Here is a 20,038-nt window from a genome sequence, read left to right as displayed (position 1 = left end):
AATTTTGTGTCTCTGATTGTCAGTTACTTTTCCAGTTCTGTAGTTTTACTTCTAACCTCCTCTAAATGTTTCTCAAACACCTCAGACTGTTTATTTTGGATCTCCATGGCATATTTTCTTATCTTCAGCTTGTCCTAAGTGATTTTTGAGTTCATTCACTTGAACTTTTATGTTTTCAGTAACATTTCTAACCCTGTCTCTGAACTTGAAGACGAGCTTACAGTTATTGTTACACTTACAGCACCATTTCATGTCAGGATCATTTGTATAATTTTTATATTCATTATTTGAAACTTTCACACACAAATTATGAAACCATCTATCACATTCATTTTCATGACAAAGTATTTTATCACTCATTTCAACTTCCGTTCCACACACTAGACACTAAGATACTGAGATGGCTACTGCCATCTTCATTAATTAATTATGGGTAAATAAGTAAATAAATATGATTTGCATATGCTAATTGAAGATGTTTTGTCTATGAAATATCTCTGATATGTTGTTGAAAGTGGTTGAGAGTAGTTGTTTTTAAATTTTTGTTAAATGTGAAAATGATTACTATTTTTCTGTATATCAACTTCTGCTTCTACTCCTTGGCAGCAGTATTATTTGTTAGTCCAGGGTAATATTTTTATATATATTCTGATCAATGTTTCAGACTTGTGGTGTTGAACTGAATATTAAGAGTATAACAATTCCAGACACTAGTGCTACTGTGGAACTCTTTTTGTATGATTCATCTGGTAGAGATCTATACCTTGAGTCTTTACCCAAGTATGTAAGTAATTGTTCAGAATTCCTTAGTGTAAATTAAAATATAGTTTTATATATTGATTAGTATTCTGTGAATAAGTATGTGGAAAGTTTGGTCTACAGAATATAGGACATTCGTAATACAATTTACTTGTTCTGTAATTAAGAATATCTTGTTTTTTTATTTACATGTACTTTATATATACTGTATACGAGGGCTGTAGATAAAGTAGTGGCAGTATTGGTAGAACGCAATATTTAATGAACTAACCAGTACAATTGCATTACATCCTTCTATGTAGTCACTCACAAAGTCTATTACCTTTTACCAAATGTCGGGAAGCTGTTGGGGACCGTTGGCAAGCAGTTCTTTCTTGATGACAGCGATGGAGCGCCCTACTGCGTGGAGTACAGATGCCACATCGGGAAATCGGTGACCTCGGAAACAGGTCTGGCGAATCAACACTGCATATTTACTACACTCACCGGCAAAAAACGTGAAACACTACATATTTCAGACAAAATTTAATGTAAGTCCACTTCACACTCACTAATTGATCTAATCATAACTAACAATCCACAGAAAGTTTTAAATCACGGCCAGATTCCTGTACCATCGATCTCAACACACAACCTAGTCTATTTATCCTATTCTCTTCGCATACCCAAATACAAACCTAAATTCACCACTTGTAGGAATATAAGAGATATTAATCTAGATCACCTGAAGTATGATGCCTACAACCTACCCTGGAATGATATTCCACTACTAGTCGATATTGACGCAAAAATAGACAAACTAAATTCTCTCATTATTAGCCTATACGACAAACACGCTCCCAAACGACATGGTTAAATGACAAAATTAAGAATTTGATGGTTCGCCGTGATTCATGGTTCCAACGCTATAAACGTACCTATAATGAATCCAATTTTGAAAACTATTGGGTACTCAGGAACAGAATTAAGCAAGAAAATCAGAAATCAGAAATTTAAGTACTTAAACTGTCTTTCAGGTAAACTGAATGCAAGGAATTGCTGGAAAATACTACTCTCACTTGGTATTGTAAAAGGCCAACAACAGCAATGAGAACCAACTGTTCCCCTAGACAAGCTTATTACATATTTCTCTGAAGAACAAATTGCATTTAAACCAATCAATCAGGCAGAATTAAATACAAATCAATCAGCCATCCCTCCACTTAACCGTCCTCAATTTTCTTTCCAAGAGGTCACTAGCAACCAAATTAAAAAAGTACTATACTCTATTAAATGAGGTATGAGCAATGCTAGTAATGTCAATCCTTATGCAGCCAGTCCCTGCTATGAATGGTGTGAAAATGTTGCTCATAGGGTCGGTTGGTGTATGCATTTCAGTGGGCTTGGCAGACTGATATGTAATAGCAACTCTGGCTCGGTGAAGAAAGCAACGGGAAACTACCTCACTCCTCATTTCCCTAGTACGCTTCTTCAGTGATGCCTAGGCCATCTATGGCAGCTGATGGCAGAGCTGTTGAGGATCCCACCAGCAGAATCGCTGACGGACTGAACATACGTACATACTCTATTAAATATAAAGCAGTAGGAGTAGATGACATCCCTATGCTTTTCATACAGAATATAATAGGTGCTATGCTCCCGATTACCATACATATATTGGCAATTACTGTCTCAGAAATGAAACTTTCCCTGCACTCTGGAAACAAGCTAATGTCATCCCAGTGCCCAAGATAAATAATCCTAAACTGACCTTTGACTATCGCCCAGTTTCTATTCTTCCAGCGCTTTCTAAGGCTTTGGAAAGACTGGTGTATGATCAAGTACGGAAATATTTAAATAACTATTCTCTCCTTGACCCATTACAATCGGGCTTTAAGAAAGGGTACAGCACAGCCACAGCTCTCCTTAAAGTGACAGAAGACATCAGACTAGCTATAGAACAACGACAAGTTACAGTTACTAATTAAGAAAATGGAATCTTACTTGTTTGTCCCTTGAGTACTGAAGTTTTTTACGTCATATTTGAAAGATCGGAGGCAGCAGGTGATAACTTGCGAAAGAAATTCAGAATGGCATACAAGGAAAGTGGGCACGCCACAAGGTAGTATTTTAGGACTGTTGCTTTTTACATTGCATATCAATGACATTTCATCTTCTCTAAAAACTTGTAATTATCACCTATATGCCAATGATCTCCAAATATATTACCATTGCAGTTTAAGCAAATTACCAAACACAGTAAAATGCATAAATGATGACATGAAACAACTCAGTGAATATGCTCTCGCAAACAGACTTCTCATAAATCCGTCAAAATCGCAAGCTATCATTGTCGGTTTCCAGAAGCTTGTACACAAGATCAACGATTTGATCATTCCTCCTCTACAAATAAATAATAGCACAATCCCGTACAGTAAAACAGTGAGAAATCTTGGGATGACTATGACTGAAACTCTAAATTGGACAGAACATATCAAAAACGTAGGTCAGAAGGTATTTGCTACTCTACACCCACTGAAATAAAATAAAGACATTATACCACTAAATATGCGGCAAAGACTAACACAGACCCTAATTCTTCCTATCCTTGACTACTGTGATGTAATCTTGGTAAACACTACTAAAGAACAAACTAGGAAACTGCAGCGTGTTATGAATTGTTGCCTTAGATTTATTTTTAACCTAAGGTATGATGTGCATATTACTCCTTACTATCAAGCACTGAACTGGTTAAAACCGGATAAGAGATGTGAATATCATGTACCTGTCTTAATACATAAACTTCTGCATAGTAACTCCCCCCAGTATATTTCATCTAAACTTCACTTCCTCTCTTCCTTCCATAACCGTAACACTCGCTCGGGCTCCACTCTAGCTATTCCTCTTTACCGCTCTTCTGTGTATAATAATTCTTTTATTGTAACCGGTTCCAGGCTTTGGAATTCCCTGCCAGTAAGTGTCAAGGGCGTTGACTCTTTCCTCAAATTTAAAATAACTTGCCGAGACTTCCTGTTGAGAGTTACCGATTGAAGTGTGTATATGTGCGTGTGATTGGTAATTGAAAAATTAAAAATGGTTCTGTTAATTTTTATATAATGTAAACGTAAGGGTAGTTGATAAGTGTGTAAATTGTAAGTGTGTGTGTAAATGTCTGTGTGAGAGAGAAAAGAGGACTGAATTAACAAGCTATTAAGCTAATAAGCTGCATATTGTGTGGATGTGTAACTTAAGCTTAATTAGGAAATAGTATAAGTAGTATAATTATGATTAGTATAATTAATATAATTAGTAATAGGCAACCTCAATATTATTTGTTGTATTGTGGTTGAGTGTAAGAGAGGGCCGGGTGTCCTAACTTCGCCATATGAAAGAAGCCATAACAAACAAACAAACAAACGAACTAATTAATTAACTCATTCATTCATTCATTCATTCATTCATTAAATGAATAAATTTGAGAAGTTGCAGCGCAATAACTGGTAAACATTATTGATCGTGACAATCACAACACCAATATTGCCATTTCCTGCCTTTGGACAAGAATAACCACAAACCGCTGTCTTTAAGGTTTATTGCAGTAAATTCTCATGCCGCATATTTTTTTGGACATGATGGCTTGTCTACAGCAGTTAGTCTTGCTTCTAAGTCAGGCCAAAATGGCTCTTTCACCTGAAAACACAGAAAAGGCCATGGTATCAGTGGAGGATGGGTGCATACGTTATAGGCATGTCTTGTACGGGACATGAACATCAGCAAGAGGACAGTAGGAAGGTAGTTGTATGAAGTGGATTTAAAGCCCGAAAGGTCCACCACAAGACCTCTGCTTACACATGAGCACCGTGCCTCTCAGATGCAATTCACCAACACCCATTGAATTTGGACTGTGGAGCAGCGGAGCTCAGTGCTGTTTACGGATGGATCCAGATTCTGTTTGAGGGCTCCGGATGGAAGGGAGAAGGTATGGAGAAGGTCCAGGGAACATTATTCACCCTGTATTTTTTCTGCAAGAACACCATTTAATAGAGGCTCTATGATGATCTGGGCTGGGATTAGCACTGATGGGTGCACGGAGGTTGTGTTCGTCGAGAATGGATGTCCGACAGTCCATTGTTACATTGAGGAGATTTTAATGGAACACACAGTGCCTTTCGCACCTGTCATCGGTGGCAAGAATTTTATCCTGATGGACGACAATGCTCACCCACATGTTGCCGTTTGTGTACGTGAGTTCCTGGATGAAGTTGGAATTGAGCGCATGGTGTGGCCTGGGATGTCTGGGATATGCTTGGGAGACATGTTATGAATCATTCCTGACACCCTGGCTGAACTTTGGACTGCACTCCAGGCAGAATGGGAGCTCATACCACAAGAGAACATTCAAGATTGCATCTTGAGCATGACTGATCTAATCACAGCTGTAACTGCGGCTAGAGGTGGTAATATCTATTACCGAGGCAGTGGAAATGTGTTGGAAACATGTAGATGAATGGACTGCATACAAAATGGTGCAGGACTATAGGTTTTGACGTTTCCAAATTTGTGTTGGTGGTCTGTTGTGGTTGACATAATAATGTTTCACAATTATTGAAATTATATTTTCAAATGGGCTATTTAATTTAAAATAAATTTCCGTGTTGTTGTAATGTCATAATATCTTATTTTTGCCAGGTTTCAAATGGACTAACATTAAATTTTGTCTGAAATATGTAGTTTTCCGCTTTTTTTGCCAGTGAGAGTATTTACCAGATCTTCACTCAGAATTCGTAGTGAAATTGGTGACAACACAGTATGGATTATAGTAGACAGTATAGTACGCGAATCTTTTCTTGAGTCCAAGTTCCCATTCAGCACTATGGAACTCAGGGATCAAGAAAAGATTTTATTGATGTTGTGGTCCTTCTGTGGCCTGGTGGCATCTGATTTGATACAGTGCGTCTATTAATTATAGGCATGGTTAAAGCATGCTGTGGGTTCAAATGTTCTGTATAGCAAGATGGTTCATTTAACTTTTCTAGTGCACGGTATGCACCTTGTTGCTGAAAGAGTAAGGAGTATTTCCAAATCTGAACAGGTTAATAGCATCCATTAGAAAGTGTCACTAAAGCACCTAGTCATGTGAATTTATTCAAACAGTCTGCGGCTGTTTTTCTACTACCTCTGCAACCAATGTGCACTAGGTAGGGTACCTGACTGGATGCAGCGTGCTATTTGCAAACAATTTTGAGCTTATTAAATCAGTCCTCAAAAAGCTAAACAAAGAAGATGCTGTGAGCATTATTCAGTCTTTAGAAGCTATGTTTGCTAACGGACTTCAGGGAGACTTAGTATATATTAAATCTAACTTTGCTTTCTTAAGTCTCACAATCACAAAACTTGAAAAGAAATACCACTTTCATCAGCTCTGCTGGACATCACTGAAATCAGCGAGAAGCTTGAGAATTATTCCTGTAAGAAGAGAATTCTCCCAGAGAGCCCGGGAAGTAAGATTTGACAAAATTAAGGAACATCTTATCAAAGAATCTTGAGGCAAAAGCTGGGGCTGTACCTTAATTAATGCCATGGTGACTTCCTTCCCACTCCTATCCTTTTCCTATCCCATCGTCAGTGTGACGCACAGCAATTTGTAAAAATAAAAATTAATTCTCACCGTAGCCCAATTATCAACGTAATGCCTTTCTTCTTCTTCTTCTTCTTCTTCTTCTTCTTCTTCTTCTTCTTCTTCTTCTTCTTCTTCTTCTTCTTCTTCTTCTTCTTCTTCTTCTTCTTGTGCCATGTCCTCGCAGAACGTTGACTATCAGTAGCATGATCTGTTGTTTGTTCATAGCTGTTCTGAACAAAGTAAGCTTTGTCACCCCAAAACACTGGCTCAAGTTGCCGAGCCATGATGTCCTACTTCTCCCCGGACCACGTTTTCCATTAATTTTCCCTTGGAGTATTACTTGCAGAAGGTGGTATTTAGAGTTCCGCATCATATGACCAAAGTATTCTAGTTTCCTTCTCTTGATGGTAGTGAGAATTTCTGGTTCTTTGTTCATACGGTGCAAAACGTCTATATTGATCATTTTAGCTGTCCAAGATATCTTCAGCATCCTTCGGTACGTCCACATTTCAAATGCTTGCAATCTCTTGCACATGGTCTCAGTTAGTGTCCATGCCTCAACGCCGTATAACAGAATGCTGAAAACGTAGCACCGGAGTAGTCGTGTCCGTAGTGAAATGGAAAGGTCACGGCTTGTCAAAAGTTTCCTAAGTCTCTGAAAAGAAGTTGTGGCCTGCCTTTAATTGCTTTTAATGATCTACCCTTCATCCTATCCTTTCGCCACAATAAAGTTGTTTTCATAATAATAATAATAATAATAACTAGCAGTTCCCCGCTGGCTCCGCCCGCAATGTACAAAGTATGGTGTTGTTCGCTACTATCCTCACGGATGTATATGCAAAGTTTCGAGTTAATGAAATAAAGCACATGATCTGCTGTGGTAATAGAATGTAATATTATGTCAACAAAACACTTGAAAATACATCACACAAAGAAATTGAATTAAACGTTCCTTGGAACAACACTACGCGCCGAACTGTTAAAAAGTCCTTCAGAGATCTTTGTCATGGAGACAAATGTACTCATAACTTTTCTCAGAGTCTACCAATTTAAGTAGTTATTACCTCAAAAGAAAGCGCTTGATCCAAACGATCAAAACGATCTGCGTACCTCAATTAGAACGAAAGATATGATTGCTTCAATGAAAAAAATTGTTGAAGAAATGAGACGTCCAATTGAATGTGCACTCATAACTTTCCTCATAATCAACCAATTTGAATAGTTAAGAGCTGAAATGAAAGAGCTTGATCCACTGAGTGTTCTTAAGCCAAAACCAAATCCGTACCTCAATTAGAACCAAAGATATAATTACTTCAAAGAGACAAAAAATTGAAAAAATCCAATAATTTGAGGAAGGCGGAAGTTAAGTGATTTATAGTACCTGATGACAAATCTGTGCATGAATACCTTTCATTTTAAAAAAATGAAGGAAATCGACCAGATTGAATGGCCGGACTGACTGACTTTAGTTTTCATAAATATTTAATATATAGATAACAATAATTCAGAACAGCTAACATTGTAATGCTAGGTCATTACAGACCACTCAGCTATTGTATCATGTGTAATTAATTTGAATTTATATATGTTATCACTATTTAATATCATTTATACGTATGTATATATTTATAGAATTATTCTCTCACATAGATCTCTCATAATCATTCTATAATGTTGTATTACAGTAGTTGATAACAAGAGCTGAACATTCTTAAGGGTAGCGTCTTACGACACGGAATCTATATTTGACTTGCAACTGTTTCTCCAAATTGTTAGGCTAGGGTGACCAGACATCTCTTATTTTCCAGGATTGTCCCTTATTCTTCTCAAGCATCTAAAGCATATATGAGATGCATATTGTCCTGTTTTTTGTGAATCATCCTGTATGTTTTAAAATACCATGTTTAAACTTTTCTTCCGAAGGTATCATCACCTTGACGAAGGCAAAATACATTTTGCCGGGTGTTTGGAGGCTTGCGTGTTCAAATGATCCTTAGAGCTATGCCGGCGGGAGCACATAATTCTGGTAAGGCCACCCAAGCCGAACAGGTCTATGGTGATGATCCAGACTAAGAGTGATACCCTGGTCCTCCAGGTTGGGGGTTGGGCATAGGGTTAACTCCCCTACCTCATAAAAAGACAAATGTTACGGATACCTTAAGACATACTACAGGAAAAGCGGATAACTTGGTGACGACCCGGTGAGAAAAACGGCTTAAGAGAAGGAAAACTGATATATTAGCAACGTGGAATATAAGGACATTAAAGAGACCTGGCAAGTTGAAGGAATTAAGGAATGAACTGGATAAGTATGGAGTGAAAATAACAGCATTGCAGGAACTAAGATGGAAGGGGCAAGGGATGATAATATCTGATCAACATATCCTGATGTACAGTGGAGGAGAAGAAGACAGTAATGGCACAGGATTCCTCATACAAAAATCTGTAAAGCAAAGTGTGATCAACTTTACTGCAATCAACGATAGGATGTGCTCTTTGAGACTTCGAGCAAAGTTCTTCAATGTTACAATGTTTTGTGTGTATGCCCGTACAGAAGAGGCAGAAGAGGAGGAAAAAGATGCATTTTACACCAAATTGGAGGATGAAATTAACAAAGTTCAAAGACATGACATGAAAATGATCCTTGGAGATCTAAACGCAAGGATTGGAAGAGAAGAGGTGTATAAAGCTTGCTGAAGTCAGTAATGATAATGGTTTGAGACTTATTGACTTTGCGAGCGGGAAGCAGATGATAATCAAAAGTACTTGGCACCCACGGAAAAGCATAAAGAAGGAGACATGGATATCACCAGATGGTGTAACAAGAAATCAAATAGACCATGTTATCATAGACAGGTGGCATGCATCAGACATCATGGATGTTAGAAGTTGTAGACGTGCTGATGCTGATTCAGACCATTATCTTGTAAGAATAAAATACAGACAAAAAATCGACTTGGCAAGGACGGAAAAAGTAAGAAGGAAGACAAAGTATAATGTAGAGGGCCTGAAAAATGAGGAATTGCAAGAGAAATACAAGAAGAAAATAGCAGAATCTTTGGAAATAAGATAGGAGTTATGGGAGAAAGGAGAAGTGGAAAGGAAGTGGGAGATACCGAGAACAGTTATCAGTGAAGTTGCAGATGATACTTTGCGGAAGAAGGAATGTGTAAAGAGAGCAGAATTGTTTGCTGAAGAATGCTTAACACTAATTCAAGAGAGGAATGAAGCTAGGAAAAGAATGCTTCAAAGGAGGACAAGGCAAGCAGTGGAAGAGTACAGAGAGAAGTGGAGAAGAGCCGATATGTAGATCTAAAAAGAGAGCTTTTGAGAGAAAGAGAATTGAAGAACTGGATGAAATGAAGGATAGAAATGAGGTACGAAAGTTTTATGAGAGAACAAAAGATCTTAAGAGAGGATTCCAACCAAGAGCTGTTTTCTTTAAGGACGAGGATGGGAACCTCGTCGGTGACAAAAGCAAAGTGCTCGAAAGATGGGAGGAGTATTTTTACAAGGTACTCAATGGAAATAATGAGGATGATAGAGAAGAGGAAAACATCAGTGAAAATGGGGAAGAAGGAGAATTGAATGAAGAGTTAATAGAGCAGCCAGATTTAGAAGAGGTCAGGATAGCAATTAAAGTATTAAAGATTAACAAAGCCCCAGGTGAAGATGGGATGGAGAAAGAACTGTTGAGATATGGAGGAGAAGGCATAGAGAAGGCTGTTCACGAGTTGATAAAGGAGGTTTGGGTGAAGGAGGAAATGCCCAAGGATTGGACATTGGGCACAATATGTCCAATACATAAGAAAGGAGATAAGGCAGTATGCGGAAATTACCAAGGGATTACTTTGCTGGATGGAACTTACAAGGTTTTCAGTAAGATATTAGCCTCAATATTGGAACCATGGATGGAAAGGATACTATATACCCTACAGGGCACATTAATACTGCAGGATGATACCTACCTGCTCTTCTGTTCTTGCATACGGGCACCAGCTCAGCTGCAGTCGGCAGAAATGGTCGATAGTTGGGTTCTTATGACGAGAGGATCATGGGGAACTCGTACAATTACATTAAACTACGAAATGAGGAACACTTTCGCTGTGATCAGAATTTTGAGCATAAATTTGTATTCATAACTCAAATTATTTACAATGATTGCACCTGGAGTGCCCAAATAAGTGCCCCAAAGGCTCACATCTACAATTTAAAAGGAAAACAAAGAAAATACCATCTGGGTGATGACGCTATGCTGAAGTTTGTCGATCTGTGAACCAAGAAAGACCGGATGTGTTCCCCCACATGGAAACCGCATCCCTATGCCTGCGACATAAAATGATATGATGGTAGAATTAAGGATACCCGCAGAGATTACCGCTATTATGAAAGTTTCCTCCTATGCCGGGATATTTATATACACAAAAATAGCAGCACAATAAGTAATAAAAATAATCTCAGATAACCTACTCTAGCGCCCTCAATTTCATATTTACACGGACGTGAACCCACGTCCACCAGGCAGAACTTTGTGTCAACAGGGCAATCATAACAGTAGCATAGTGCCAAGATCACATTAGTAAAATACGCAACCCTAAGAATGCGAATCAAACAAGAAAAGAACAGGAGGTAAAATGGTTAGAATAAATGACGCACTGTTTGCAAAAGGCTTCTCTGCCAAAGGAGAATGACCTACCTCCAGAGCGATTTAAAAATGGCCGAGCTCACCCCAATACAGAGCAGGCGAACATTGACCTGCAGTCAGGTCTGGAGCCTCCCCCTACATCAAAAAAAAAACTTGTAAACAAACTCCCGCTAGACGTCTTACCCTACATTCTTTCACAAAGGGACTTTCAAGCTTCTACACATAGCAGCAAATGGCCACAAAATAAGTGAGGAAAGACACATCTCACATACGCACCTGACTTCATTTAACCACCCACACGGGTCGCAGTTAAATCACATAAAGTGTTCTACCATACTATCACATCGAACCATCACCGTCAATATGCGGCGTGTCAACAGTAACCTTGGGGGTCAGAGGTTCAAACCCAACGTTTGGCAGAGTAGCACAGAGTCGAATAGCGTTAAAACCTGCGCCTCCGCTATAGTTTACGCCCGTCTAAGGCACGTAAATAGAGCCCCTTAATTAAATAAATACCATCAGCATGCATACCTCACATTACGCAGGTATGTCTGTCCTTCCCCTGGAATATAATGGGAATTACTCATAGTGATCCTAATCCTACAAGGAAAATGTATTTAACGAGCGACCCAAAGGAAAATATCCGGTCTATCGTACTCAAACAATACGTATCAACTAGGCACACTATCTCCTGCCGTGTTAACAAAGTTACATCATTGTCTGCTTTACCTAGAAAAAAAAAATCTCTCTACCCTTACCCTTGAGATATATCCTAACTATCTTAATATGCAGCCTGATGGGCCACAATCAAATCCTATGTTAATATTTACAAGCTTAATTTTACTATCTCTGCGTGACACCCCAACTCTACCATATGTCTAGTATATTCACAATTAAGTATTTATTTTCCACCTAGTCAATACAATGATTGCTTAAGGCAATTTTTAATGGTCAAAAGTGGTACATGTTTCGTATATTATCAACATCTTCAGCCACATAACACTGTTTAGATGAAAAATGTATAAAATTGACAAAGTAATGCTTTAGAGGAAGTGTCCTTAAAATTAACATAAGATTGACAAGATTAAAACAAACAAATAACTCAAGAGAAAATATATAAATTATTTCTATATATATATATATATATATATATATATATATTTTCTCTTGAGTTATTTGTTTGTTTTAATCTTGTCAATCTTATGTTAATTTTAAGGACACTTCCTCTAAAGCATTACTTTGTCAATTTTATACATTTTTCATCTAAACAGTGTTATGTGGCTGAAGATGTTGATAATATACGAAACATGTACCACTTTTGACCATTAAAAATTGCCTTAAGCAATCATTGTATCGACTAGGTGGAAAATAAATACTTAATTGTGAATCTATTGAAGTGCGATACGGACCATGAAGCTGATTTTATGTAATATGTCTAGTATCTCATGGTCAACTTATCTCATCATGATCATCTCCTCCTCTCTCCCTCCGTGTAGGCTATCATGATTTAGCCCATCACGGTAGAGGTCTCAGCCAGGGTCGATTCTTGGAGTCCGGTCTTCCCGCCCCGCTGGCCCATGGTGCTGTCTTCTTCTTGAGGGATGCCTCGTTCAAGGTAGCGTCTTCGAAGCCACGTTCTGAAGTTCTTGCACCTCACTTCCCTCGGAATATCTCGACTTCTTACTACAATGAAATATTCACTTTAAACACAATGCAACATTCTGGACTTCATGTAGGTTGAGCTAACATACAGCGCTAACACTTTGCAATATACATTCCTCGTCCTCCATTCTCGTATAACTGAATACTCGCTAACTTGTGGACTATGCCACAAACTATTTTCTGCTCTAGAGACTATCCACTCGGTTATTGTTTTTTTATGCCCGCTTAATTTGGATTCAACAGTCTATCAGAGGATAGATATTGTCCCCTTCAAAATTGGTAAAAATCATTTATTGGAAAATATTTTATTTCTACTGTGTGTTGAAATATTATTTCGTGAACCAGGAAGGGAGTTTTATCACATCGAGTCGGCTGAGCGAGATACGCCAGGTGTCAGGGAATTCCACTCAAGGGCAAACGAGGGGAGAGCGCAGATACAGCTAGCCAAATAACCTTCAAATCAGCCGTGAATGCCACGTGACCAGGCAGAATGTGTGTCAAGTGCTCGATCGATAATAGTGAAGGTGCATGACTTCTGACTATGGCAGCCAATCAAGCGATTAATTTGGTGCGAAGTTAATAAATTAACCAATCGCTTATGAGGAAACGACGCACCCCTGTCTTAAGACAGTGAATAATGGATTTTCCTAAGGAAAATTTACTCAGAAATTTCTACCTCTGAACACGTCGTGTGGAGAATTACTCTAGCTTCAACTACGGACGGAAGAAGACGCACTTCGCTTGCTGAGGGAACTTCGTCATTCAGAGACTACAACTTGTTGCAACTGCAGTTCAGATATTTACGGATTCCACCTATAATTCAACAGATTTTAAAAGTTAAGTTTCTTTCCCATCTTATCAAACATCGGTGTGAGTTTTGGACCTTGTCTCAGACGTGATTTTCAGTTTCAGCTTCACAAGAAATTCCACAGAAGAGATCACCGGTTCGAGTTCAAGTCAGGATGCCAGTCTTCTTTCTTGGTAAATGGTGTGATTTCCAGCGCGCCAGCATGTCTCCAATGCACGAGTAAAATGTGAGGCAGTCCAGGCGGGCGTGACCAGGATCGATGGTGCGTAATGTGATAATGCACTAGGTCATCAGCCCGAGTTCTACAACCGACAGTCACCACCAAGTAATATTTAAACTTTGTTATTCTTTCTTTCCTTTTGTAATGTAATTGTAATGACATAGCCTCTACTTATTTGTTTAGAAACTTTCTATTAGTTAGAATTTTTCCATCTCTTCTTTCTTGGTGATGGTAGATTGAGGATGTGTGAGTATTTGAACCTATTAGTTTGTTTGAGTGGATGTCTTCGAGAAGTGTTTCAACTGTCCCGAGTTCATTGTGGCAGGAGAAATAAATGTAAAACGACCTCAACGTTAAACTAGGACTATTTGAATATTTTTAGACTTAAAATGAGATCAAATGGGACAGTAATTTCGTAGATTCTATTATGTCAGAGTTCATTCTTCAATTATGCGACGTATGGTTGAATTTTGTGTGCAATAGAGTTATCTGAAATATTATTGTGCAGTAGCTTCCGCACGTATGATCTTGTGCGGCCAGGGATAATAATAATAATAAAAATAATTTAACTAAATTATCGCGTAAAAGAACACCTAAGGTCATGAGCATAATATTAGTTATTATTGAATATGGTTGATGTGCGCTCATTTATAGTAATTTAGGCCTGGGAAATGGCAGTATCTGACCGATACAATTTTTTATATATTTGCTGTGTTGTGATGATTAGTTGACTGGTAGATGGATATTATTGAATTCAGCAGTCGAGCTGTGCATCCATTTGTGAGTCAATTTAAGAATAAAATATGTTACTTGATGTAATTTCTTCGTTGTGAGTGCAGATTAATCGAGAATCACAATTATAGTGGAGAAGTAAAAATAAATATCGTAGCTCATGAACCGCGTGCGCGGAATGTTAATTCTGGCCTATGTTTAAGCGATTTTATCGATGATTTTGGATGATTTTGTGTTCGTAAATTTTCTCTGAACATCGTCGTATAACTATGTTCTTTAATAAAGTGACAATCATTGCTCTGTCACATTTCCAGTTGATGAGAGGAGGTCACCACGATAGTGTCATCATGACAATAATTTTCCTAACTTTGTCTAAACATGAAAATTAATAGTCAAGGGCTAGCGTTCGTGTAAATATGTATATAATATTTCCGTGTATCTTTGTGTGAGTGTAGTGTGTGTGATTTGACTGTATTTTGCTTAATGTAAGTTTCCAATCCATATTTGTGATGATGCTCTTCGTTATTTCGTGGAATTTTGGCCTAATTTACGCCAACTTTAGTGGTTCACCATTTGAATGAATTTAAACCTTTAGTGAATTTTATTCGTTTTTAAGGAAGAATAGGATCTTATTTAATGAATACACATAAATAAGTATAGGCCATGTCAGTGGATTGAACTCACAAAATCAAAAATTGTAAGCGTTAATTAATTAATTATTTCAATTAATGGATAAACATAGATTGACATAATGTCAAGTTCCAAGCTATTATGTGAGAAGCAACTACTAAATAATTATGAAGTTGAGTTTATTAATTAATTTAAAGGTCAAGGAAGACGGTTTAACCATAATTTTATGAGAGAAAAATTTTTATTTAATTTTCAAAGAGGAATGAAAATGATCATTTTCAAACTTGTTTAAAATCAAATATGAAGGAAGGAAGTTTATTTTCAATTTATTAAATTATCAATGGGAGAGATCATCTCAAATCAATTATTATTAATTATTTAATTAAATTTCCACTAAAAATATAAATATTATATTTGCAGATTCAGCCATTTGCTGTTCCGTTTTTCGATGAAGTGTCTATGTGATTTCGACATAAAAGAAGACAAATCATATAAACAAAATACCTAGATTTTGTAAATTATTGTGAAGTTTATGAAGAGCAGTAGTTATAATAAATGTGTAAAACCTATTTAGCTTTCTCTCATTTGCCACTAGTTCATCATCTATCCCTGCACTTTAAAATTTTCACACAGCCGATAAGCGAACGATCTACACCCTGGAGATCTTTGCTCACCGGCCGAGCTGAGCCCGGCATGACGGGTGCAATATAGACCTCCTTAGCCTATTGTCCACACTTCCTCGGCACCTCGGGAGCTTCGCCCCTACCGCTATTTATCAGAGTCTATAATTACGGCGTTCTTTGTTGCTGATACAATTAACCACACGCGATCTCACTGATAGGTATCTGAACATCGCGCCACCTATAAATCCACCACCTGTAACTCTGTAAGTCACTGATCCACTGGATCAAAGTTATCGCACTGTAATAATTACACACTGTCTTTGTTCTGAACAAAAGGTTTCTGGCGCAATCTAGGCAGACGTGCGACGCGTACAGGCAGCAATATGATCGTCGACTGGATGATCTCCCCCCATATCACTCAGCTTTTATATGAGGCAACACACCAAAGGACGCCAGGGAAAATCCCGAGAAACAACTTGAGTCTGGAATGTGGCCACTACAGAGCTTCCCACGGTGGTTCTGCTTGGTACATATTTATTGATCTAATTCTATATTAATAAACCTAGAGGCATCTATAGCTTCGTAGAATTCTGGCCATCATTTCCATCTTTTTATTTTCCTGAGAAGCCTTCAGTTACGGGAATTATGACACAATTTCCGTAATGTGGTGGGCCTGTCTGCTCCCGCTAAAAATCTCTGTTAAGATGGCAGGTCTCTCCCCCAGACAAAATCCCATCTCTCTTTCTCTCTTCCTCACATATTCTTGCTTCGTCACACATGACCACGCCTTGCCTCGGGAAATCACCCTCTCGATTCCCGCGCTCTATATAGCATCACGCCCTCACAAGCGGCGTCCTACTGAAAAATTTTTACTGCGTTAAATATCCATTCTCGCGGTTAAATATAATGGTACAACTAGGGGATTACCAAGCAGGTTTCAGAAAAAATCGCTCTACACTGGATCATTTTTTTATATTGTGACAATTACTGGAGAAGTTTTATGAGTATGACAAGCAGCTTCACCAGCTGTATGTTGATTTTAAAGAGCCATACGACAGTCTAGATAGAAGCAAAATTTATAAAATTATGAGAGAGTTTGGAATCCCAAGTAAATTGGTTAGGTTGACAGAAATGACCTTGAAAACAACAATATGCAAGGTGAGAGTGGAACAGGATCTGTCAGAGGCATTTTTAGTTGAAAAGGTGCTGAGACAGGGGGATGTTCTCTCCACACTCCTATTCAATTTAGCACTGGAAAAAGTAATATGCCAGCTACCCATCGACCCATGGGAACCATCCTGAAGAGATTAGTATAAGTAATAGCATATGCTGATGATGTGGCAATTATTGCACAAAATCAAAGAGCTCTTGAAGAAAACTATGCTGTGTTAGAAGAGAAAGCATGGGACTTAGGGCTAGAAGTGAATATAAATAAAACAAAATATATGAAGATGGGAGAGACTGAGGGAGCAAGAGAAAGAACCACAGTGAGGATACATGAGAAGGAATATCAGAGAGTTACAACTTTCAAATATCTAGGCTCAATAATAACTACAGACAGTAAAACCTCTGTGGAAATACAGAAAAGGATAACAAGTGGGAACTGATGCTTTTACGCTTTGCAAAATATGTTTAAATCCAAGAATGTCAGTAGAAATACTAAAATAAAAATATATACAACAGTCCTAAGACCTATAGTGATGTATGGCTGGGTGATGACTTCTAGAGAAGAACAGTGGCTATTACGGTGGGAAAGGAAGATATGGAGAAAGGTATTTGGAGCAGTTAGAGATCAGGATGGATGGAGAATGAGGACAAATGCAGAGCTGCAAGGATTGTTTGGCCAGCCAGATATTGTTGTTAAAATTAAGCAGGGATGAATTTGGTGGGCTGGTCATGTTCAGAGAATGGCAGAAACCAGTACTGTCAAAAAAGTCTTTATAGGAAAACTGGAAGGAAGAAGGAGGAGAGGTAGGCCCAGGAAGAGATGGATTGATGATGTTGAGGATGAGGATGACCTTAGAAAGATGGGAGTTAAATGCTGGAGAAGGAAAGCCGAGGACCGGGACTAATGGAGGCAGGTGATTAAGGAGGCCAAAGATCTACATGGACTGTAGCGCTGACCAGTAAGTAAGTATGTTGAAACTTAATTTATCATAGATTCTGATGTATATTTCTCATTGTGTGAGACAGATGTATATAAATTGTAAAAATGGCTATTTATAATCCTGCATAGTGAACTGTGTTTTGACTTGATTATGTCTTTTGGCTGGGGGTCATCCAAAAATTTGTGTAACGTGACAAAATGTGTGACGGAAGTGACGTCACGTAAGTCGTTACCGTAGACCTTGATCGGCCAAGATTCTATGGATTTATATAAATAAAGTATGTTGAAATTAAAAGTGTACCATCAGTGACGTCACATTAGTCGTTACTGTAGGCCTTGGGTGCCAAAAATGCTCTGTGAAATAATGCAAATAAATCACTTGTTATCAGTGTACCAGGAGGTACACCTCAACTCCGCTTATTCAAAATAAGCACCATAATGAACTCTTCTATCGAACAAAAGGTGAAACTGATACTACATGAAGTTGGAACTTTAATCCGAAGATGTCACTACTGAAATATTAAGTAATTGTGTTATTGTGAAGTTTCCTAAACTGATTGAATTTCTCATTGTTTTGTTTCGCTATACACCAAGAAGTTTGGATATTTTTCCACAGATGACACTACCAAAAACTCTGCTCATGCAGTCTGGTCCAAGGTGAAGGAACTTTTAACTTAAAGAAGTTTCGTATTTCTAGATTTTCATAACTGAATCTATGTTCATTTATTTTTGAGTTGGCAATACTTCTTTGTCTTTTCGCCAGTTTTGAATCTAGCCAATCACGAATTTTTGTAATTAATTTTCAACCAATCCCGCATTTCTTGTTCACTTTGAATTAACTAATAAAAATTGAGAGGGTGTGTCTGGATTGGTCCTGAATTCTCTCGAACCTTTTCTGAGGGTATATAAGTTGTGGCCTTTCGAGTTCCTTGTCAATTGATCGTCGTCTTTTTAAGTGTGTGTGTTAAGGCAGAATATCTACAAGGTAATGGCCACGTAAATTCTATCTTTCTTGCTGTCTCTGCAAATTTATCTGAGGGGAAGGTCCGAATCTTTAACTATGTAACAAACTTTCTAAAATGTAAATCCTCTTTCGACTAATGTAAAAATTTCATACAGCTTCAACTGTAAATCGGGGATAGTGAGTGAGTTACCCTCTCGAGCTCCCCTTCATCTTTGTTTGAGGTGACTATGATTTAGTAACTGTTTTTGTGTAATGTATTAAAGTGATTTCCATGTGAGCCACCTCAGTAGTTTGGGACTAGCCCCAGTTTCATTGGCCAAGAGCCCTGTAGGTTTTAATAGTTCATTATCTGGAGCGCGGTGTTCATCTCCATTCTGTTTGTGTTCAGGCTATTTATTTAACCTGTTCTTTTCGCAAAGGCCCAGTAGGTTGGGTACTAGATACCCCTGTATAAAACTATTTCAGTTTGTAAGTCGTGCCTTGAGAGGCCAGTGATTGTAAGGTTTTGATGTTCCCCTGAGTAGGCTGGAAGAAATAGACTAGGGTGCCTCTGGAAGGCAAGATATTGTAATTTAGGGAGCAAGTGTTCTTGAATTAGGGGATTTCTGCCCTTAACTACATTATTCCTCATTTTGAATTGTAAACTTAAGCTGGTAGCTCAGAAATTGTAAAACTAGGGGCTTAAAACCCAAAATTGTTAAAGTTCTGAATCTTGGATTTTTCCAAATTTCGTTTCAAGATTGGCATTGTACCTGCTTTTTCATTGTGATTTCACCTAGTGGAAATTTGTTAAGTTTGTTTTTTTATATTAAAAGAAATATAACCTTTGTTAAAATTTTAATTCAATTCTTCATATTGTAGTTAGACCCATTTAAGCCCGCACCTTCTTTTAACTCTCTGCGTTCGACAGATACCCCGGAACAATCAATATTTTATTTTCATTTATTAAAAGACATATTCATGATTAGTAGGTTTTTGCAAAGGGAAAAGTTCCTTTTTTACTACACTTTATATCCTGGAATTGGGTCTCTTTCCTGGTTATTTAAACTGTGTGCCTTCTCTACGGCCATCTATGCCAACAGACTATAACTTTTAATCTCCCAAAAACTTACTTCTCCATTGATGAGATGGCTCTGTCTTCTATATACTAATGCTACCTGCTGCACTAAAAACAAACTAATGAACAGAGTTATGTTTATTTTGGGAGTTGGTAAACCTTTTTTTTTTTTTCCGAGGATTGTTTTTTGTTATGTACCGAAGTTGTCAACACTTCAACTGGTTCCTCCTCT

The 20,038-nt window shown here is 37.9% G+C and overlaps 1 protein-coding gene across 1 annotated transcript in view; it reads left to right on the top strand.

Annotated features, from left to right (window-relative positions):
- LOC136875873 (intraflagellar transport protein 27 homolog) overlaps nt 1-20,038 on the top strand; it is an 89,876-nt gene that overhangs the window by 5,638 nt on the left and 64,200 nt on the right. The window contains exon 2 of the mRNA XM_067149494.1: nt 665-784. Coding sequence (XP_067005595.1) covers nt 665-784 — 120 coding nt within the window. The remainder of the gene's footprint in view (nt 1-664; nt 785-20,038) is intronic.

Source organism: Anabrus simplex, chromosome 6 (genome assembly GCF_040414725.1).
Source record: "Anabrus simplex isolate iqAnaSimp1 chromosome 6, ASM4041472v1, whole genome shotgun sequence".
Lineage (NCBI taxonomy): Eukaryota > Metazoa > Arthropoda > Insecta > Orthoptera > Tettigoniidae > Anabrus > Anabrus simplex.
Note: the sequence above shows the minus strand (reverse complement) of the source record. Positions and strands in the feature narration are given on the sequence as shown.